Below are 24,821 nucleotides of genomic sequence, written 5' to 3'. Positions count from 1 at the left end.
TACAATACAATATAGTAAGACTCTCAGACATCTTGTATTGTTTTCAAATATTTATGTTATCCCTGAGTCAACATATGTAGCCCATAGGCATGATTTACTCTAACTTATGTGTCACCTTAGCATCAATGATGCATTAATTCATTTAAAAAATATATATATATAAATCCATGGACTTGAATAATTCATATGTGTTATAGGAAGATTTAATTTATTATTATTATTATTATTATTATTATTATTATTATATTGAGATTTATGATCAAACATTTCTGCACGTTCAAAATATATTGCACAATTTAATGAAAATAAAGTCATGTGCCTTGTGATAGACTGGCATGTTGTGTGTACCCCGCGTCACGCCCGATCGTCTCTAGCCGCCCAATAGGGACAATCTGTTGAAGATGGATGGATGTAGTGCTTTCCCCAAAAATGTATTACGTTCATACTTCTCATCCAATGGATTTTAAAGGGGAACCCCACTGATTTTACACGTCAAAGTATGTTTACAGGCCTTGGATTATACTGTATAAGACAAGTTCCCTAAAGCTTTTTGTGAGTGGGAGCTGCACGATGTCTGATAAATTGAAAGTGATGTCTTTTGAGAGTGCAACGCTAAATCAGAGTAGCCTACGCTTTTAACTTTTACGCTTTTTTAAAATGGTCAAATTGGTAAAATGCTAACACAAAAATCAGCTAATTTGCAGAAAGTTGCATTTAATATATGCAATGATAACCTGTATATGTAGTGTAAGTTTTCAAGTGGTGAAAAATCATGCATTAAGGAAACAAGGGTAAAACAATCGTACAATATAAATGCTACAATTGCTAAAATGACTCAAATCCCAGATCATGTCTTTATGGTTGTTGTTCTTTTTTTAACTTTCAGGACAAATAATATTTCTTGGATAGGTTTAGGTAATGTGGTTAGGTTTAGCAAATGATCTTGGGTTGGGTTAAAATACTGACATGCGTGGCATTTATAAAGAATGTTACATAAGAAAGTAGACTATGTAGGCTAATCTTTTTTTTTAAAGTTCATGTAGACTTTTAGTTTAACACAGGACAAAACACTTGTATCCCTGTGTTTGCTTGACAAATTCACCACACTAACCTTAATCCTTATACAGAGTTTCAGCATTTTAATAGTCCCTGTACCATTGACCATTATCTTACACCACAGTTGAGCAGTTGAGAGCGATGCAGATGGGTGATCCAGCTTACCAACAGAAATAATAACATCGTTCACACTAACTAATAAGCAGGGACACATTTAAAATGTTGGTGTTTACAATAGTGAAATGGTCTATAACCATCTAAAACTTTAAAGCCATCTGGGTCTCATATGGCTCTAAGGAGCTTTCAATACAGTATTAATCTATTTCTTTCCTGATAATTATGTATTCAGTTTTTAACTCTAGAGCAAGCCCATAAATGAAGAGTCCGTGTCCTGTCTCCTGATTTACATGTGTCACATACAGTACTGTACAGACTGTCGGTAAGATCTGCTTGAGGTTTGTTTGTTGAAGAATGTTCTTGTTTTCTCATGTTAATCATGTTTGATGAATGAATTAACACTCAGGTAAGAATGTCATTGTTGATACTGATATACAGGTATTTGATAGCATGGAAATATATCTGTTCTGTTACATGAGCGAGTGGCGGTCACAAAACTCTCTGTATGAAGCACGGACTATATGTTGACAGGCGGGGATATACCTTACAGGTGTGGCCTTGTAACTGCTGTAGTTTAAAGTCTGTCAGCCCTTGGGTCTCCCTACTGGGATGGGGCCCCAAGCAGCTGCCTGCTGGGCGCAGCCACTCCCTCTGTCTCCCTCTGCACAGTTCCTCTCACAACAGTATTGACAGTTGTCGGCCTAGGAACCAGTAGTCTATGCAGTCGTGCTGAACCAGTTATGGCTATGAGTGTGAACGCTAAAATAGTTACAATAGGATGTGGGATATCAGGTATAGCAGCGGCACATCGGCTTTTAAACGCTGGATTTCATCATGTGCGGATACTTGAAGCAACTGCAAGAAGTGGAGGGAGAATAAAAACTGGCAGATTTGGTGAGAGTCAATTTGAAGCAACTATATCTACAACTAGAACTACTGCAATATGTCTTCACTGTATATTTTTTCCAACCATCATGCAGGAACTTTTGGTTTACATTACTCTTACTGTAACATATGTTTACGTTCCCTCATGTTGAGATCTGCAGGAGCATAAACGGGTGCTATTATAATGCAATGTATTAGTTGCAGCCTTTTATTTTCTAACAAAAACTATAAAGTGTATTCTTCTGTGGGGATTTCCTATCTTACAGATCCAAATATTTTCTCACCTAGCCCATGTTCCACATTTTTACTCTTTTCTAGTCCATGTGACTAACTGATAAATACAAGGATTATGCAAAGGGTATTCCTCTAAAATAACCCATCTTACTATCAATAACTATCCCTTTCTTTTCACTTACTATCTTGCATCTGCAGGTAATCATTTTGTTGAGATAGGTGCAAACTGGATCCATGGACCCTCCGAGGAGAACCCAGTGTTTCGTCTGGCCCGTCAGTACGGGCTGCTGGATCCAGAGGCCCTCACCCCAGAGAACCAGGCCATGGACGTGGGAGGACATCCCCCCTTGGTTCCTGGCATTTTCAGCAGTTCAGGTCACTAGATGTTTGGGGCAAAGGCTCCTTCCCTGCTTTCTACTCCATTACGTTCAGTTTGTTTCACATTTTGCCATGATGATACACACAGACACACAGACACACACACACACACACATACAGAATTGTGCTGAACTGCAGTAGTCATGTGTGTCCTCCCCCTGCAGGCATAAAAGATAATTAAAGCCGTCTACACAAGTCTTAATCAAGTCTTAAGTCAAAGTCACATATAAAGGAAGTTGAATATTGAGTGTTCCTAGGCTTGAGTTCCTAAGAGATATTTTAAGTGGCTTGTGCTAAACTGAAATGACAACAACAAATGAGTATGTAACCTGATGACATTTCCCTAAATCAGTATTCTGTGGCTTGTGTAACGTGTGCAGGTCAGAAGCTGAATACTGAGGACTTCTATCCTGCTCTGGAGATGTTTGCTGAGCTGATGTATGAAAGTTCAGAATTTGGGAGTGAAAGAGCAGAGCCCTGGGCCTGCGTGGGAAATTTTGTACGGTCTGAGGTACATCTCTCTCATGGACTAATACAATAATACTGACAGTGTGTTTGTCAGCAATATCTGAGACGTTCCTGCTCAGACACTAAACTGCATATTGCAATAATAAATAGTTTGTTTTGTTGATTGTTGTGTGGCGCAGGCTCAACAACGAGCAGCAGAGAAGTGGAAAGATCTTGATCCGACCACCAGATCTCTGCGACTGTGTATGATCAGTAACATGTTGAAGGTGGAGTGCTGTGTTAATGGGGCTCACAGCATGGATGAGGTGGGCCTGGAGGCCTTTGGCCTATACAAAACTCTGCCTGGACTGGACTGTACATTGCCAGGGTTCGTACTACAATACTGCATACATATAGTACAGAAATTATATATAATAATATAGATTTATTTTAGATTTGTATAATACATTTCTTTAGAGCATTATTTCTCTACATTTACATATAGTACCTAAGTACATTATTCAGTTGTTATTAACAGATTGTTTCAGCACACATGTGCGTGTCTGATTGACTGAAACACCTCTTTCTTTCAGTGGGTATGAAGGTCTAATCAAGAACTTGATGTCGGAGCTCCCCAGGGGTTTAGTGACCTACAATCAGCCCGTTCGCTGTGTCCACTGGAGCAACACAGAGAAGAGAGAAAACCCTGTGATGATTGAGTGTGATGACGGGGAGAGGATCGCTGCTGATCATGTTATTGTCACAGTACCTCTAGGTAACCTTTGACCTTTAACATTTTCAAACAGTTAGTGTTGCCAAGAATATTATGATGTTTATAATTATATACTGTATATAATATTATATATGAAGTTATTGTAAATTTGCTCATACAAAATACTATAGTTAAGTTTCTGTTTCTAATATAAACATTGAATAACTGAATCCTGGCCTGTTTTCTTTCAAATTTCTCTAATTCTGCACATTAATCATAGTTAAACATAATACCACAGATGTGATGAATGATAAAAATGTGAATTTCTGGTGTAGTTTTAATGAGGGATAAGATTCTTGATAGTCAGCATTGAACAACACTTGTTCTGGTTTGCTCTGTTTCATCAGGATACCTAAAGAAGCACCATTCAGCCCTGTTCCACCCTCCTCTCCCTCTACACAAGCTGCACTCAGTCCAGAGACTAGGTTTTGGAACAAACAATAAAATATTTGTGGAGTTTGATTCACCGTGGTGGGACTCTGACTGTGAGGTCATCTACTTTGTGTGGGAAGATGAGGTAAGACATGCAGTTAATGTATAAAGCTGTCCATTTACTGTAAAGTGTACATGGACTCAATTTGATAAAATACTTAAACCTGCGTTTGGATTGTCATGATTCAGGATGTCATGGTGGACCAGGTGCCAGATATACAGAGATCCTGGATAAAGAAGTTGTTTGGCTTCACTGTGCTCAAACCCACTGAAAGGTCGACAACCACACATGCTGATGTTTTCCTGCCTTGTTTTTGTTGTATTTAATGGAAATAAATTGGTGAATTAATTGATTTAATGCTGTCCTGTCTGTTGTTTAACTTTCAGATACGGCCATGTTTTGTGTGGCTGGATTGCGGGACACGAGTCAGAGTATATGGAGACACTGTCTGAACAAGAGGTGACACACACCATCACACAACTCATCCACAGATTTACAGGTCAGTTTAAATGAGTCACAAGGATTGGACAACAGTACTTTATTACATTGCCATAACTTTTTTTCTCCATTCAAATAAACCATCATCTTCTTAGCCAAGGCAGAGTCGAAGGAGATGTGTTTTTAGCCTGCAGCTGAAGATCTTTCAATTTTCGGCTGTCCATGATCAGAATCTGAAGCTCGTTCCACCATTTGGGAGCCCGGACAGCAAACAGTGGTGACTTAGACCCTCGCAGTGAGGAAGGAGCAAGCAGAGTGGAGGTCTTGGGTGGGAGAGACCTTCCCCTGACGGAAAAGTAACCCAGTCTTATCTAGGTTGAATTTCAGGTGGTGTACAGAAATCCACTGAGAGATGTCACTCAAGCCAAGCAGGGATGTGAGATGTGTTTTGGACTGGGGAAAAGAGAGAATAAGTTGGGTGTCATCTGCATAGCTGTTCAATTATGTGAGTGAATAACAGAACTGAGAGAGTTGATTTACAGAGAAAAGAGGAGAGGACCCAGGATAGAACTTGAGGGACCTCAGTAGTAAGAGGACAAGGTTCTGACACAGATTCTCTCCAGAGCCTGAGAGTGTTTTTACACTTGACAGTACAATGTAAATTTGGCTGCCTTTTTTGCAGCTTGGTCCGCAAATTCAGACAGACCAAGGTATATTGCAGGCCTGATTTAGCTTGCTAATGTGATGGCTCGGACACTACACATATTGGCAGCTCAATTTCCATGTAAATAGAGTTGATGTGGCATGGCGTGACTTGGGCGGGGGTGTCGATGAAGTGAACTGTTGTATGTCCCCACAGCCAGGAGTTTTAAAAGCAGGAAACAGTTGATCACAGAGACAAGAGACTGCAAAATATCGACCATTGTGATAAGCACCTGAAAAGCTTGTGAGATGCAGGAAAGACGTGAATTATCGGATCACAGGGCCAACTTCTTGCGACACATACAGTAAGCCCAACTTTGTGCTTAACATCATGTCACATGTTTACAGCCATCTTTTGGGAAAGGAAGGAATATTACGCCTCGGATTCACATACACAGGACGTCAAATTGTATATATATGTTTGTATTATATAAACCCCTTGAGTCACCTCAAACCTGAAGGGATCTGGTGGTTAACCGTGTCATACGCTGCAGAAAGGTCTAAAAGGACTGAGGCTGCCTTAGCATTGTGAAGTCGCTCAGTTACAGCCATTCTAAAAATGTCTAAAATGTAATTTTAGGATAATCTCTGTCAGCATTCGCAGACTAACTGTGTGTGTTTTTAGGAAACCCTACAATTACCCCAAGGAGAGTTCTGCGCTCCCAGTGGTTTCATGACCCCTGGACATGTGGATCTTACACTTCCGCAGCAGTAGGTTGTTCAGCGCAGGACCTGGAGAACATGATGGAGCCTCTTCCTTCGAAGGGATCCCAATCAGAAGTACCTACATGTTCATACTCAAACACAAAAGTGTTAAAGGTTTAAGACTCTTTATTCTAACTATTGTTCTGTTTCAGCCCCTGCAGGTGTTGTTTGCTGGAGAGGCGACTCATCCCTGCTACTTCTCCACCGTCCACGGAGCTGTTCTCACTGGGTGGAGGGAAGCTGACAGACTCATCTCTCACTACTCAACCATCAGTTTGCCTGAGCCGACCAAGTCTTCCAACTTATCCACATTTTAAGCGTCATGGATGAAATCATGTACGAAGGAGGATTGTGTGGAAGAAAGGTGTCGCTTGCTGGTGAAAACATTTGGGGTTGTAGCCATAAAGTTGAGTCCTTTTAAGATAAGGGTTTGCCTTTACCACCCTGCTCGCCAGACGTAACATTCTCCTTAAATGGAAACATGTTCCTCCACCGACTCATAATAGCTGGATCTGTGAAATTTTACAGTGTATCTGGTTGGAGAGGTTGAGGTTTTCACAGAGGGGATCTTTGGAGGCATACCTGTTGCTGTGTTAAGGTCTGCAAAAATCAATAACACACACACACACACACACACACACACACACACACACACACACACACACACAAAATCGGGCCGATGAACATGCGATGTGACGTGACGTAGTTTGACAAGGAAAGAAAAGATCAATAGTCATGTCTGACTGAGTAGTTTAATGTTTACCTTAATGATAGGAAAGTGCATCACATACACAAGCAGCTAGAATGAGACATTAGAATAGTCTGTAGCCAATAAACACTGTCATGCACCTACCCGATGTTAAGTGGACCAGGTTGAATTCACTGCTTGTCTCTTGAAATTTTTACGGTTTTCTCCCCCGACCGACAAGTAAGTCTGCTTTTAAGTTGTGTAAGTAAGTTATGTGGTGGCAATTACAATTTACATGTCTTGGGTTTTAAAACACAGGACAAAACACATTCTTTATCTCCTTGTGATGCAGAAGTTCTCTATCTGAGTATACAATGTTCAGCTCTGTGTATCTTGCAAGATAAATTCCTATCCTGTGATACAAGTACGACAAAGGTTATTGCCTGTAATGTGACTAATGATAATGCCTTAAATGCTGATTTAGTGTTCATGTTTGGTATAAAATGACAACTGCCTTTCAGCCCGGGGTCTGTGTTTGTGTATGCGGAGCACAGTCCTTTTCTGCAGAAAATGCTTAGAGACATAAAACCATTGAGAAGAGTCTCTAATCTTTGTTGATGGATTTTTCCCTAACAGTTATCACTTGTCAGTGTGTGGACCATAGACTGCATAAAAAATGGATGTAGCCTGTACGTCGAGGTCCATTCTCTCAACTTGATCCAGTCGTCCTCTCATATGGAAATCTTCACGATCGTGTCAGACTTTGACTCCACCTCATTTCCTCTTACCAAAAAAGGGCATTGATGTGAAATTGGGGGGAGGGAGATACATCCATCTGGCTGACAGCCAGACTGACTAGCCTTCAAAGAGAAGTGAGGGCCAGTGGCTAGCCCCATGTTGGGCTAAATAAAGTAATTCTGATTCTGATAACCACCCAAGAGGCTGCGCCCCTAATTATTCATAAATGTTAACCTCCAATAAAATAAAAACTAGCCTGGTACAAAAAAAAGTATCCCCCTCAGTGTTGCCATGAAAGTATGACCTAAACATACATAATAGAATGTTTTTTGTTTTTTTTACCAGGCCTTAAATAGGTAATGATTCTGTGAAACTGCTCTATCATGAAACCTGCGCCTAGGGGCCACTCAGCGAACTTCCGTATTGGATCAACCAGGAAATTGCTGTGATTGTTTCCCTGTGCGGACACGTCAGGATTTTTTGGCTACAATGGTGGTAATGCAGCCAAATAAAAGCCTATTGTTAGGGGCTATTTTAATCAATATTCTGTTTTTTTTATTATTATTTGTCGGCACTGAGTTCCAGGGCTATAGCCCTGGATGCCTAGGTCTAACAATATGCCTGTGTGGGAGCCCTAAAGCCTGGAGCCCTTAAAATCAGATACCAACAATTTTGTAAGTTGCCTTAGTGACCATATGCTGTTCAATGCAAGGGCGATATATATCGTCACCGTAGCTCCCTCACTACAGTGACGCAGCGGCCAAAGAGGCTGGAGGAGGAAAAGGCGCAGCTGAGCCGTCATCTCCTGCTCCTTGTCGCCGCCAAGCAGAAGGGAGAGGTCAAGCTGCCTCGCCGCCACACTACGGCGTGAGAGAGTGCTGCCTGCGAAGAGGCCTCTCCGTGACAGATTTCCAAAAAAACTGGGCTTCAGACCCATCCTGGATCTCTGTTCCCTGAACACGTGTATCGGTCGCAAAGCGTTCCGTATGCTAACTATAAAGAGGCTGCTGGAAATCATCCAACCAGACGACTGGTTCTCAACCCTCAACTTGAAGGACGCTTATTTTCACGTCGAGGTGCCACCAAAACACAGGAAGTTCCTGCGTTTTGCGTTCCAGGGAACAGCCTACGAATACAACAGGCTCCCATTTGGCTATTCCCTGGCCCCTCGTATGTTCAGCAAATGTGTGGATGCAGCGCTACAACCGCTGGACAGCCAGGGGATGAGGGTTTTCTTTTATCTGGATGACCTCATTGTGATGGCTGGGTCCAAACAATGGGCCATTTTTCACACAGCTCAGTTTATATACTTCACCTGACCAAGTTGGGATTTGCCATCAACTGGACGAAGAGCACCCCCCCAACCAAGCCAGGGATTGTAGTTGATTCTGGTAGCCTGAGGGGCCGTTCTGTCGGAGTCCAGACAGATGGCTCTACAGCAAGAGATTTTCAAGCTGCAACAGGGTCCTCGTGTGCAGGCATTGGGACACATGGCTGCAGTTCCACTAGGACTGCTGCACATGCGTCGCCTGCAGAGATGGTTTCGGCTGCTGACAGTCCTCATATAGGTCGGTTTTCATGAAGGGGGTGGGGGGGGGCACCTGTCTGGGGAGGGCGATAGGTGGTGTGTGGCCTCGTCACATCAACCTCCTCGAGTTACAGGCATTGTTCCTGGTTCTCCATCACTTCAGTCACCTATTAAAGGGGAGACACGTGTTGGTGAGGACCAACAATTGCACCACAGTCGCTTACATAAACAGACAGGGCGGTGTACATTCCGAAGCCCTGTTAGCGATGGCAGAGAACCTGTGGTCATGTGCTTCAGAGCACCTGCAATCTCTGAGAGCCGTCCACGTTCCAGGAATCGAGAACGGTGGGCCGACCTCATGTCAAGGGGCAGCCCCCTGGAAGATGAGTGGAGACTGCAAGTGGTACAGCAGATCTGGACACGATTCGGGAAGGCAACCGTGGACCTGTTTGCCAACAGGTCGAACACCTACTGTCCCCACTGGATCTCCCTGAGCCCGCAGGACCACCCACCCTTGGGGGTGGACGCGTTTGCACATGCACCATGGCCAAGAAGGCTACTCTATGCCTTTGCCCCCCTCCATCTCATCCCCCAGCTACTGGAGAGAGTGAGAGTGGAGCAGCTAAGGGTCATTCTGGTGTCTCCCGACCGGCAATCGGCTCTATGATGGCAGCTCCACCATGGCCCATCCCGCATTTCCGGTGGGCACTGTCACAGGAGGCAGGCGCTATACAGGCACTGCCGATCCTTGGCCAGCCACCTCAAGTGTGGCCCCTGAAAGGGACAGGCAAATGCGAGCTGGGCTTACTGCGGAGGTGAAAACCATCCAAGCGGCTAGGGCTGGATCCACCATTGCCTGTTACAAGGCTAAGTGGTTGGGTTTCCAGCACTGGTGCGAAGAGAGGGAAGTGGACCCACTGACATGTTGGGTGGGGGACACTCTTTCCTTTCTACAGCTTTTGGTTGATAGAGGGCTGTCTCACACGGCTGTTAAGGATTACGCTGCAGCCATCTCATCATGCCACGAGGGGTTGGGCGGAGGTCCAGTCTTCGCCCGTCCTCTTGTAAAACAGTTCCTGCAGGGGGTCAGAAGGCTACGACCAGTGGCACACACTTCTGTACCACAGTGGGAATAGCCATTGGTGGCCAAAGCTCTCACGAGGGAGACCCTTATGATCCTTTGGAACGCTCCTCCTTAAAGGTGTTGTCGTCCGAGACAGTGTTGCTGCTCGCTCTGGTGTCAGCCAAGAGAGTGAGCGATTTGTGTGCCCTGTCAGTCCACCCGAGTTGTTTACTCCTTAGCAGGGACCGCAGTCGTGCCATCCTTAAACAGAACCCCTCCTTTGTTCCTAAGAACATAAGAGACTAATTTCGGTCCAGAATCATCCAACTGGAGGCTTTTCACCCTCCCCCTCATGAGGATTCAAGGGAGGCGAAACTGCATCTCCTATGCCCTGTCAATGCGTTGACATATTATGTCAACCGAACGGCCACTGTCAGGAACACTGACCAGTTGTTTGTGTGTTATCATTAAGGGACGGCTGGCAGAGCCCTGTCCAAGAAACGCTTGGCGAGGTGGCTGTGTGAATGTATCTTCTCAGCCTACAGTCAAGGGGATCAGAGTCGCCCACTATAGTCCTGGAGCACTCCACAAGAAGTGTGGCCACCTCTACGGCCTTGTTCAGCGGTGCAAGTGTTGAGGACATACGTAGGATGGCATCGTGGTCTTTACCCTACCTGTTCATAAGGTTCTATCTCATGGACGTGTCAGGATCATTCTCCATCTATGCTCACTGTAGGGTCACAGGACCTGTGAGTGGACGGATGTGTCAAATGCTTTATACTTGATCACCACGGGGTGTCATGCATCGCATTGGACTGTGCTCTGCTGGATGCGGTCAATGAGATAGTCTACGGTTTAGACCCCTGCAAGGTTAGACCACAACATTAAACTTGAACTTGATGTGCTTCTATGACTGTAAATATTTTAAGTATTTTCTTCAGATAGTAGCACACTTTAACAGTAGGCTACAAAATTCAGTCAGAAATTACATTTGAAGTTAATTTGAAAAATTACAGAGCCTGTGAAGGAACAGGTACTGTGCCCTAAAAAACTGGGAGCAGGTAGGTTGAAAAGTAAGGGTTTTATTCACCCAAAAATATTTACAGTATTTAAGATGGGTAACAAAACCAAGCTTAAGCATAAAATAAGATAACTGTATATACTTAACAAAAGTCCAACCAGAACAGAACATAGTAACAGTCGGTTAAATCAAAAAAATGTTTTTTCTTGCAAAGCTTCAAACATCATGAAGGAATTTTTCTTTTAACTTTACTCCTCATATGGTTGATATCCCTCAGGTTGATATCTGACAGGTACGTAAACAAATAATATTGTAATTCAATGTATTAGTTACAGCCTTTTATTTCATTACTACTTCTACTCTACTTCTACTTATCACTGTCTTCTATTCTTTTATTTTCTAACAACAACTATTAAGTGTATTCTTCCGTGGGGATTTCCTTTCTTACAGATCCAAATATTTTCTCACCTATCTAATGTTTTACATGTTTTGATCTTTCTAGTTCTATGTCTGTTGTAGACAATGTACTTACTGATAAATACAAGAATTAGCCTATGCAAAGGGTAGCCTGAACTGTTAACTGATTAACCACCTGAAGTTTGTTTGTTGAACAAAGTTAGTTGTTTATAATGTACATAGTGTTTGCTGTGAGCCAACATTGGCACCACAACCTCCTGAAAACAACCCAGTGTTGGGATCAGGATGTAGAGTCACACCTCTGCGCTCCCTGTGGAGCACTTTTCAGCTCAGTATCCAATAAAAATCGCTGTGTGCCTCACGGTCATCTAAATTAATTAAATAAAAAATTAACAGAAGAGGAGCTACACAGCAAAACTTGATACAAATCAACACCAAATCTGCAATAATGCAACAAAATCAGAAAATGAAATGTCGACTTTTAAACATAAGATCTCTGACATCTAAAGCTGTATTAGTAAATGACAATAACTATATTGATTTACTCTGTCTGACTGAAATATGCCTGTGTCATGAGGAATATGTTAGCCTAAATGAATCCACTCCTCCCAGTTATATTAATACTCATATTCCTCGAGGCAGTGGCCGAGGAGGAGGTGTTGCAGCTATTTTTGACTCAGGCTTATTAATCAATACTAAACCTAAACTAAATTATAATTCATTTGAAAGTCTTGTTCTTTGTCTTTCACATTCAACCTGGAAAACCGTGCAGCCAATAATACTTGTTATAGTGCACCGTGCTGCTGGTCTGTACTCTGAATTTCTATCTGAATTCTCAGAATTCTCAATTTAGTCCTAAAAAATCTGATTAAGTAATCATTGTAGGAGATTTTAATATTCACATGGACGTTGATGATAATAGCCTTAGTACTGCGTTTATCTCTCTATTAGATGTCCATCCTCCATAGAGCTGGGTCTGTCTGACGTTCCTGCCTGTAATAAGGAAGGTTTTCGTTGCCACCGTACTCTACGGGCGAATTGTTGGGTCTATGTAAATCATAAATAAGTCATAGAGTGTGGCCTTTACCTGCTCTGTTAAGTGTCCTGAGATAACTTTTGTTATGATTTTATTTAATTAACACTCAGACAAGAATGGCGATGTTAATAGCAAACAAAAAGGCCATATGTTTGCAATGTTTTTTATGTGAAATCATGTGTAATTGAATTATTTACAGGTATAAGAATATGTAGGCCTATTTGCTGAACTGTAAGGTAATTCATTGCTCTCTCTTAAAGAGTTTATTCTGTATTAGATAGCCATTGTTTTTTTCAGATTATTTATACCATCAAGTGATCCTATAATGAGAAGCGAACAGCTCTGTATGTTGTAAAGTAATTTGTTTGTGCTATTTTTTGAAGCAAACCTGATAGCGGTCTACTTTTATCTTGTTTGCATCGCAGAATGTGCCCTGGGGTCTAGTTGAAAATAAGAGAGAACAAAAGTGTTTGGGTTTTGTCCAGCAATGGTGTTTCTTTTTCATTTTGGGTAACCAGCCGAGCTCTCAAGGTTGTTAGGGCTTACTGATGTCCCTAGTGGTGGTTTAAAGGGAGCAACAAAACATCTGTTGCTGTGCGCCATCTAGTGGGGTGTACTACATAGCCCGATTAGTGTGTTAGCTAGGTATGTTGCGCTCAAAGCCTGGGTTAACTGTGTCACAAAAAGTTGTTCTCTTTTAGCGTTGCTGTATCCCCATGGTAACTTGTGCTCTCAACCGAGTCGGGTTAGGGGGAGGTTTTCAGCTAAAACTTAGAGCTGAAAGAGACGTAGAAGTTTGTGTTAGATCGGCATCTTAAAGCTAAGAGCAGCTACCTAGACTTCCTTTAGGAGAGATACAGGTTCTCATCAGAGGGTATTCAATATTTGATCGTCCTTGTTGGACCTCATGTTGGCAACGCTACACAAAGGAGCCGTGCACTGTGTTGTGCAGTGTCTGTTTCACTGTGATCCTTTGCCACGGGTACATATTATCATGCATGCAGTTGGTGATGCCGATAATCTGAGCAAAAATACGGTGTGCTGTGCTATCAGCGAAGTTGTAGCAGCGCTCAATATGTTTATGGTGTTTCCATTTATGTGTAGTTTTTAAAAATCCAATTCTTATATCATTTAGAAAACTTATATACTAAACATTATGGAATTATGGCAAGTGTGATGTATAACACATTTGCATTTATGACATTCTACAGTTCTCCGATCCATTTATTGGATTTGACAAACTCAGGTGCAGCTGTACGCTTCATAATGTTCCCCACATCTAGATAGGGTAAAAGACCAGATAAAAAACAGGCGGGAGTTTAACCCCAGCCTCTGACACTTGAGTCCAACAGTAATCCAGAACCCCACCATCTGTCTGTTACTGAACACACACTTTCTCAGCGACCCAGCATTTTTAAGGTGGAGTGTTTTCTTTCATGTTGCTTGTACGTGAGTTGACGTCGTGAAGGTCTTGAATCATATGAGCCACCTTAAATAAACAACAACAACATATGTAACCCAAAGCAATTTCAGTCAAAAACAACTGGACTGGTTGTTTGTCTAGGAAGACGTTTCACCTCTCATCCAAGAGGCTTCATCAGTTCATGTACGCATCTGACCAGGCTGGGACTGGTCCAACTAACTGGTGTGGAGATCCAGGTATTTAACCTCTCACAAGGCCGATGATGTCACTTGTGAGAGGTTAAATACCTGGATCTCCACACCAGTTAGTTGGACCAGTCCCAGCCTGGTCAGATGCGTACATGAACTGATGAAGCCTCTTGGATGAGAGGTGAAACGTCTTCCTAGACAAACAACCAGTCCAGTTGTTTTTGACTGAAATTGCTTTGAGGATAACGATGACCTGGACGAATGAGAACATTCACAGGAACATATGTAACCCCAGTCCCATGTAGCTAGGAAATATTGACTGACAAATAATTGGGGTGTTGTAGTACTGTGGGATGGGGCCTGAGTACGTCTGGAGATGGCGCTACCTGTGATAACTGAGATAGTAAAAAGTAAAAGTTCACTTTAACGTATCTTATATTTATCTAAAAAGTATCAGCCTTGTAATTACAACACAGGATTTGGTTGAAAAAACAAAACTTATTTATTACTACATTATGAATTGGATTTGCAAGTTCACTGTTGATCTTTAAATATGCATTAACAGTATTGAAAAACTCTCATATAATACTCTGGAAGGTTTGATACACAAATGACCCCCGATGGACCCAATGGGAGAATCTTAAATCAAATTGACCAGGAAAACTCAAATGTCCACAGCCCACACTCACAAACACATTCACACAGGGCTATTAAAGTGCACTTTTGCCGTAAAATCATCCTATGGTCCTTTCGTATATAAACTATTAACAGAGAAATCCCGGAGAGTCACTAACAGTCGCTAACACCCGGACATGGCTAACACTGATTAGCTTGGGGCATTACGGTGACTTCATGAGCTGCTATTTATAAACAACATAAACATTTTAATGCCTGTATTTGAATAAAGTTAAGGACCATAAGGCTACACACACATTTTAATAATGGTGCGATCTTGAAGTGTGCATAAAATAAACTCAAGCGAGCCGTGTGATGTTCAAGTTAAAACTGTTCAGACTAAAGAAAATCTCCAAGATCTCCCAGACCGCACATAGGTGGAGTCCAACAACTATAATAACACTTGTTGTGTCTCTACATCTCACTCATGGCTGCTACAGTGTCACACTCTCATTAATCCAGCCTACTGATTTTTGTTTAGCCTCCTATCTTGAACTTATAATTCTTATTCAGACGTTACATAACTTTCATGACCACAAATATAAAATGGCCAGGGATTGAATTGTTTTTTTTGTTCGTAAATTAATGTAGAATGGTTGGAGCAAAGTCTCATAGGAAATGGGAACTGCGTATCGCTCCAATGATCGCTCCGTGTTTATCCAATGAACGAATGGGGATGAATGAGCGTCTGTCAGACGGAGAGAAAGGGGTAAGGTTGAGGTAGTGGATTTTTTTACAGTCGAAAAGGAATCGGATTTACGTGTTTGATTTGCTCAGTTACACCTGATGGAGGGCAAGAAGAGAAAGGAGAAAGGAGGGGCTGAAAAGGACAGGATGAAGAAGAAGCTGATGCTGGAGGAGAGTGCATCAAAATGGTCAAAAATCACAGATTTATTACGAAACAACATGGCGTCAACTAGTGATGCAGGTGATTCGACAGGAAAACGGTTAGCTCAACCTTTGACATTGTTGAGAATCAGCAAAACATTTGAGCTGAGTTCTTCATAGTTCTGCGAGCTTTACACACACAAACACACACACACACACACACACACACACACACACACACACACACGCACAAACACACACACACGCACACACAGACGCACACAAACAAACAAACAAACAAACAGAGAGAGAGGTCATTTAACCCGCGTCAGAATAACAGCAGTCTCAGTACAGATCAGTGCGCTCTCGTGTGTGCAGTCCAAATTGCCCTGGTGGATTTTCGTGTCCCATCCCGCGTCTGGACGTGAGGTCCTACTCTCCATCAGCACTTCTGACGCCGACGGATCAGCATCCGGCACACAGTTAATCTCAACAGTATTTGCAGCTGTCAGCGTCACAAGTGCTGAACCAGTTATGGCTATGAGTGTGAACGCTAAAATAATTATAATAGGATGCGGAATATCAGGTATAGCAGCGGCCAACCGGCTTTTAAACGCTGGATTTCATCATGTGCGGATACTTGAAGCGACTGCGAGAAGCGGAGGGAGAATAAAAACCGGCAGATTGGGTGAGAGTCAATGTGAAGCAACTAGAACTACTGCAGTTTGTCTTTCAGTCTGTTGAATTACAAAAGTGATTTGTCTTCACTTATATTTTTTCCAACCATCATGCAGGAAGCTTTGGTTTAACTACTTTAACATTTGTTTACATTCCCTCATGTTGAGATCTACAGGGGCTTAAACGTATGTTATTATAATGCAATGTATTAGTTACAGCCTAGTTACAGCTAGTGTATTCTTCTGTGGGGATTTCTTACCAATCCAAATGTTTTCTCACTTAGACCCCAATTGATCTATTATTATTTTTATCATCATCATTACTATTATTATTATTAATATTATTATTATCTTACTATCAATAACTATCCGTTTCTGCTCTGCAACCACATGCTATCTTTCATCTGCAGCTGATAATATTGTTGAGTTAGGGGCACAATGGATCCATGGTTGCTCCGAGGAGAACCCAGTGTTCCGTCTGGCCCGTCAGTACGGGCTGCTGGATCCAGAGGCCCTCACCCCAGAGAACCAGGCCACGGACGTCGGAGAACATCCTCCCAGCATTTTCAGCAGTTCAGGTCACCAGATATTTTAATATTTTAAAAAGTAATATATAACATATAACACCAGCTGTTATGTCAAATTGGCCCCTTCCCTACTTTCTACTCCATTACGTCCATGCAGCCCCCTTGCTCAGACCCATGGAAGGATGGGCCCCTTGGCACAGACATGTTTTGCATCTCTTTTTTTTCTTTTCGCACTTCTGTGTCTTCATTTTGTGGTTGTTTTTATAGTTGTTTTGCATCTCTGTGATTTCTCTGCACCTTTTTAATTCGTTTTGCGTGCTTCTGGTTGTTTGTAGACATTTTGTGTATGTTTTTGATCGATTTGTTTTAATCGTTTAGCTTGTCCTCTTGCTCATTTTGCACCTCTTGGCTTTATTTGTGGTAAGTTTGCGTCTATTTTTGATCGATTTGGGTTTGTAGTTTTTTTACATTTTGTGGCCCATTAAGTAATATATCCTTGCTCAGACCTCAACCATTTTAACTCTGCCTTCATTTTGATCACAACTGCACACCTGTAATGTTTTGTGACCGTATCTTGCACAGTTGGGACGCTATCACAGTGACAGACATATAAATACCTAAATATACGAAAAATAAAATTGCCACTATGGTAGTTCCCACAACAGAAGGTGTCTCCAGAATACCATTTTGCCATGATGACACACTAGTCCCGCCCCCGTTACCCACAGAAGACATTATCTTTATCATACTATTTTTCTTGTGTCCTTTGACGTAACATGTTGTAGCCAGAGCTTCTGTCCAGCTCTAGACAGACAAACAGGCAAAGTGTACATTTTAGTCCATCATGAGTGAGCAACAGTCCCGTTTGGCTGCCTGTCATGTCTTTTCTTTTAATCATCCCTCTCTTCTGTAGCTTTCTCTGCGCTTAGCTTTGCCATGTTGTTCCCGAAGCTATAGTTCTTAAGAGATATTTTAAGTGCCTTATGTATAGACCAATGCTTATTTAAAAGTAAACAAATACAACAACTACAAACATTTTGTTAATGGCAAGCGCAGTAATTGATAATTTACTGTAGTGTGTGTGTGTTTGTGTGTGTGTGTGTGTGTGTGTGTGTGTGTGTGTGTGTGTGTGAGTGTGTGTGTGTGTGTGTGTGTGTGTGTGTGTGTGTGTGTGTGTGTGTGTGTGTGTGTGTGTGTGTGTGTGTGTGTGTGTGTGTGTGAGAGAGTGTAACCTGATGACATATCATTTATATTCTGTGGCTTGTGTAACGTGTGCAGGTCAGAAGCTGAATGCTGAGGACTTCTATCCTGCTCTGGAGATGTTTGCTGAGCTGATTTATGAAAGTTCAGAATTTGGGAGTGAAGAGGGACAGCAGTGGACCTGCTTGAGAGATTTTGTACAGTCTGAGGTACATCTCTCTCATGGACTAAAACAATAACACTGACAGTGTGTTTGTCAGCAATATCAGATGTTCCTGCTCAGAAGTTCTTGACACTGAACTGCATATTGCAATAATAAATTGTTTGTTTTGTTACTTGTTGTGTGGCGCAGGCTCAACAACGAGCAGCAGAGAAGTGGAAAGATGTAGATGCGACCACCAGATCTCTGCGACTGTGTATGATCAGTAGTATATGGAAGGATGGGCTCTGTCTTAGTGGGGCCAACAATGTGAATGAGGTGGACCTAAGGGGAAAAAGCATATACAAGATTCTACCTGGACTGGACTGGACTCTTCCAGGGTTTGTACTCCACTATTGCATATATATATATATATATATATATATATATATATATAATATATCATTGGAATGCAGCAATTCATTATTTCTAAAAAAATATTTCCTTTTATAACCTTTATTTGCCTACATTTACATATAATCCTGAAGTACATTATTAGGGGCAGTGTCAGTATTGTTATTTTTCTTCCTAAGAAATCCATTTTCTCATGTATGTAAAATCGCCAAACTCAACACAGTCCAAAACCTGTGCCAAACTTCATCAATCTGCTTTGTATACGAATCGCCCTGATGGTGGCGCTACAGAAACTATTTAAAATGAAAAACTTCAAAAACTCATAACAAATTAACCATACATGGAAAACTTTGCAACTTACATCAAACTGTAGCTCCAATAGGGCAGAAATATGTTGTATGTACATTTAAATAATTAAATGTTTTTATTTAGTTTGGACAGTTATGTTTATAGTATATATATATATATATATATATATATATATATATATATATATATATATATATATATATAAATTTGTCTCCTCTTCCTTTGCTCAAAAAACCCTGTCTGCACACTTCTCCATAGTTCCAATTGTCTTAGCCTTTATAGTTTGTCATTGAGGCTTCCAGGATGGCAGGATGTCCTCGAGGAAAGATGGGGTCAACCGGTAACTATGTCGCTGGTGGGGTTGTAAAAATAGCAGCTGGAGGGTGACTGGTATTACATATATGGTGCCCACCATCTCTGCCACTGTATCGTTGAGTAAGATACCCTGAATTGCTCCAATTGGCTTAGCCTTTATAAATAGTTTGACCTTTGGTCTTCTGCAGACCAGGTTTTCCTTGATTATTTTACAAATGTTTTGCAGTTTTCTTCACCCTCCATTAGCTTGAAAGTGTGCTCCCTTTCCTCCTTAAAATGCTTGGCCCAGATCCATGGCTGCAAAGCAGCTATAATTCAGTTTGTTATTAACAGATAGTTTCAGCACGTGTGTGTGTGTTTGTTTGTTTGTTTGTGTGTGTGTGTGTGTGTGTGTGTGTGTGTGTGTGTGTGTGTGTGTGTGTGTGTGTGTGTGTGTGTGTGTGTGTGTGTGTGTGTGAGTGTGATTGACTGAAACATCTTTTTCTTTCAGTGGGTATGAAGGTCTGATCAAAAACTTGATGTCGGAGCTCCCCAGGGGTTTAGTGACCTACAATCAGCCCGTTCGCTGTGTCCACTGGAGCAACACAGAGAAGAGAGAAAACCCTGTGATGATTGAGTGTGATGACGGGGAGAGGATCGCTGCTGATCATGTTATTGTCACAGTACCTCTAGGTAACCTTTGACCTTTAACATTTTCAAACAGTTACTGTTGCCAAGAATATTATGATGTTTATAATTATATACTGTATATAATATTATATATGAAGTTATTGTAAATTTGCTCATACAAAATACTATAGTTAAGTTTCTGTTTCTAATATAAACATTGAATAACTAAATCCTGGCCTGTTATCATTCAATTTTTTCTAATTCTGCCCATTAATCATAGTTAAACATAATACTACAGATGTGATGAATGATAAAAATGTGAATTTCTGGTGTAGTTTTAATGAGGGATAAGATTCTTGATAGTCAGCATTGAACAACACTTGTTCTGGTTTGCTCTGTTTCATCAGGATACCTAAAGAAGCACCATTCAGCCCTGTTCCACCCTCCTCTCCCTCTACACAAGCTGTACTCAGTCCAGAGACTAGGTTTTGGAACAAACAATAAAATATTTGTGGAGTTTGATTCACCGTGGTGGGACTCTGACTGTGAGGTCATCTACTTTGTGTGGGAAGATGAGGTGAGACATGAAAGCACACACACACGCACACACACACACACACACACACACACACACACACAGTCTCTTTTTGGTGTTAAATTACTTATTTTAACATATATAAACAGGTAAGTAATGCATATATTCAAATGACATAAAAACAATAAAATAACAGATCAGTAATACCACATTACTTCAGATTAAATAATCTATGAACTTGTCCTATTACTGCTTTTACTGTTTTAAACTTTAATGAATTATGCTTATTAACTGAATTACCTATCTTAACTAGTCTTGACCCGCAGCCAGTTACTGTATTATTTTCACATCAATTACAATTAAAGTTTTAAGCACTGACTACCGCACATGACTTATCAAAACCTTGTGTAATGCTCCTTTAACTGTCATGGCTGCGGCAGCATAGGCTCAGGTTGTGACATTAGCTTTTACCAGCAATTGGTTCGCAGCAAGATGGCGGAGAGAGCAGACGTGCCATAAACAGCTCCGGGTAGAGGGACCTTGAAATTGAAATTATCGGAAGAGCCTGTGAATGTTCTCATTTGTCCAGGTCATCGTTATGCCCAAAGCAATTTCAGTCAAATGCAAATGGACACGGTTATTTGTCCTAGACCATTAAGGACGAATAACAAAGTCCTTATTCGGAGATGTTATTCCCTGAGTCTTATTCAGTTATTTGTCCTAGACAAATAACCAAGTCCAGTTGCTTTTGACGGAAATTGCTTTGGGGATTATCTGAACAACAACTCACAAGAACTTATCTCTGTTAGTTTTAAATTGGCCGGAAGTACTGAGGATCAATTGATGACTTCAGCTAAATCACTTTCTAAAAGCCGCACTTCAAACCTTAACATGGCTAAAGCTAGTGCTAAAGCTAGAGCTATGGTTCTCATAACACATAACTATTGCGGACATGAGAACATGGAGACAAGCGCCAAAGGAACAAAAAACTTACATTCTCCTTCCAAGCCACCAGTACCTCAGAAAAATTCAAAAGGAGTGGAGGTCCCTTTTGGAGGAAGCCGTGCCGGAGGAACCACCAACAGTGCAATTCTAGCTGCGATTAGCGCCTTTCGAGACATGATGGAGGACTTCAAAGGGGAGCTAAAGAAGTCGACGCTAACCATATTCAACATCGCCAAAGAGGTCGAGTTCATCTCGGGTGAAATCAAAAATGTAAGGAAAAGAACAAAGAATTAGAAAAAGAAATGAAGCAACTAAAAGAGATGAATACAGAGCTGGAACACAGAGCTACAGAGACTGAAAAGAGAGCCGCAGAGCTGGAGCGTTATAAAAGAAGGTGGAATCTGAGATTAAATGGTCTCAGAGCAGAGACAGACACAAGACATCATTGGAACGCAAACTGCAGGCGGTCCTGGGTGTGTTGTACCTGGGGTCTGAGGAGGCTGAGGGAGGGATTGACAAGAGTGACATGTTGGTCCACCTCTTGCGCACACCTTTGAGAACCAAGAGATGGTACATGCACGCCATTGATGTCAGCCTCACCGATGCCTGGATAATGTACAGGCATGACAGCAAGGCTCTTGGTGTGAATGATGGCCTGTCACTAAAGAGTACCATGAAGCCGTTGCCTAAGCTGTCTATGTTCTTATAGTTATTATACATACACTTTTTAAAAAACAAAACAAAATGTGTTTTATTTTTAACCATGATCCTCGTGGATGCTGATATTCTATCTGTTCTTTAGAATTATTTGTATTCATCAAGTAGTTATGATTGATTTCATTTTTCATATGATCAGATATGGTGCATTTAGTTTTCAGTCAAACATTAAGATAATTTTTAGAAATGCTATTCAAATAACAATAATCTCAATATTTAACTAAACTATTCAACCAAATAATATGTGAGTTACATCAACTTACCATGTTTAGTTATGCTCTTATTACTATATCTGTGGGAGGAGCCAGGTTCAAAAATGCAATATTTATGATTTCTGTAAGAGGGCTGTGTTTGAAGGACTCCAGGCCACTGCTGATTGGTCAGATGCCAATGATGTCACTATCTGTCAGTTAGCTTGATCTCCCCAGATTGGCTGAGAGAAACAACATGACTCCACAACTCGCTACAGGAACTATTTAAAATGAAAAACTCATAACAAATATACCATACATGGAAAACTTTGCAACTTACATCATCACACTATAGTAGTGTAAACAAATACTGCAAATTCTTGCAAACTAAATCTCTGATGTTCATGAAGCAAATTTTAGCTGACAATGTTGGGTGGAGTTGGGCTGCCAGAAAGGGCTCCATACGGAGCATCCACCCCATAGCGTGCTCATGTATCTCTTCAAAAACCATGTTAACCTACTAAAATAGGGGTCATGCTAGAATATATGTTAACTTTCCACAAGTTGATGATTTCTTAAAAAAACACAAAAAAAACCCCACCAGGAAAGGCTGTCTTCTGAGCCACTTAGCTTGATAAAATTTCTTTCCTTTGCCGTGATGGTGGGCCAAGTGACACAATCCCCCTTTACTCCGGACAGGAGCGTAAAATCGCCAAACTTAACACACAAGTCCAGAAGAGTCTATCAGTCTCTCACAGGAGAGAATAAAGGAGGAAATATCTCATCATCCTCATCTGTCACCAAAAATTGCTTGCTCATTGACTGTTCCTCCTTCTCCTCTTCATAATGTAGAGTGATGGATTATTTGACTAGAGGGTTTTACACATCTAGTGTCAAGCCCCAGTGTTGAATCACCATCTCAAGATTGTTCTTACCGACCACGTCAGCACAACTCTTTTGTCTTCTTCTTCTCCACCCCACCCCCCTTCAGGATGTTGTGGTGGACCAGGTGCCAGATATACAGAGATCCTGGATAAAGAAGTTGTTTGGCTTCACTGTGCTCAAACCCACTGAAAGGTCGACAACCACACATGCTGATGTTTTCCTGCCTTGTTTATGTTGTTTTGATTGGAAATTAATTGGTGATTTAATTGATTTAATGCTGTCCTGTCTGTTGTTTAATTTTCAGGAGTGGCCATGTTTTGTGTGGCTGGATTGCGGGACACGAGTCAGAGTATATGGAGACACTGTCTGAACAAGAGGTCACACACACCATCACACAACTCATCCGCAGATTTACAGGTCAGTCTAAATGAGTCACAAGGATTGGACAACAGTACTCCGTTCAAAGTGCATTACTTCCTCAGCGGGATCTTTATATTTTCCAATAATGTTTGCAAGAATATTGTCTGTCAGCACTCGCAGACTAACTGTGTGTTTAGGAAACCCTACCATCACTCCGAGGAGAGTTCTGCGCTCCCAGTGGTTTCATGACCCCTGGACATGTGGATCTTACAGTTACCCAGCAGTAGGCTGTTCAGTGCAGGACCTGGAGAACATGATGGAGCCTCTGCCTTCGAAGGGATCACAGTCAGAAGTACCTACATGTTCATACTCAAACACAAATGTGTGCACATGCAGAGCATACACACCAACTCCCATATTTAAGTCCAACATTGTTTTTATTTGTTCTGTTTCAGCCCCTGCAGGTGTTGTTTGCTGGAGAGGCGACTCATCCCTGCTACTTCTCCACCGTCCACGGAGCTGTTCTCACTGGGTGGAGGGAAGCTGACAGACTCATCTCTCACTACTCATCCATCAGTTCGCCTGAGCCGCCCAAGTCTTTCAACTTCACCACATTTGAGGCGTCATGAATTAAGTTATGTACAAACTATGACAGCAGAGTTCATCTGGAGGATTGTGTGGGAGTCTATTGTTTCTTTAAATCAGATTCAAACAAAAATGTAAGGTGTCTTTGTTACCATATGCTGATCATTGTATTTAAATCCAATGGACTTTGTTGATATTGTCAACCAAAAAAGGCAATCCATGCAATGTATCGAGTAATGATATTTTAATTTAACAGCTTGGCCGATTAATCTGGGACGATTTTTGCTAAATATTATTATTATTAATATATTTTTGCTCATCACATGTCTGCACACGTAGAGCGTACAATATGAGTAAACAAAGTTGTTATTATTATGATTCCTATTATTTCTCTTCAATCACTTAGATTACAGCCATTTGTCTTGTGACAGTGTCACAAACAAAAAAACCATGCTTCAGGACAGTTTGGGAACTATGAACTACAAACAATAAACTATCATGTATCTTATGCTACCAAAAACAACCATGTGTTTTTTTTGTTCAGATATATTAGATTGCAATGGAATTATAGAATAAAAAACTTATAAAATACTAAAGAAATCTTATCCTTTATTTTTTTCGTTTTGTTATTAAAATGTTAC

At 41.3% G+C, this 24,821-nt stretch overlaps 1 protein-coding gene across 1 annotated transcript; it reads left to right on the top strand.

The window, feature by feature from the left end:
• Window positions 1–1,919: 1,919 nt before the first annotated feature.
• On the top strand, window positions 1,920–24,224 carry LOC310953970 (peroxisomal N(1)-acetyl-spermine/spermidine oxidase-like; the record flags this gene model as incomplete). Its single annotated transcript, XM_083923240.1, has 10 exons — window positions 1,920–2,067; window positions 2,491–2,667; window positions 3,051–3,181; window positions 3,318–3,505; window positions 19,844–20,025; window positions 20,370–20,539; window positions 23,342–23,427; window positions 23,540–23,652; window positions 23,793–23,947; window positions 24,051–24,224. 10 exons carry the CDS (start codon window positions 1,920–1,922, stop codon window positions 24,222–24,224), a joined length of 1,524 nt encoding a protein of 507 aa, XP_083779366.1.
• Window positions 24,225–24,821: the final 597 nt, after the last annotated feature.

This window comes from Echiichthys vipera (genome assembly GCF_963691815.1).
Source record: "Echiichthys vipera genome assembly, chromosome: 11".
Lineage (NCBI taxonomy): Eukaryota > Metazoa > Chordata > Actinopteri > Perciformes > Trachinidae > Echiichthys > Echiichthys vipera.
This window is presented reverse-complemented; position numbering and strand designations above follow the sequence as displayed.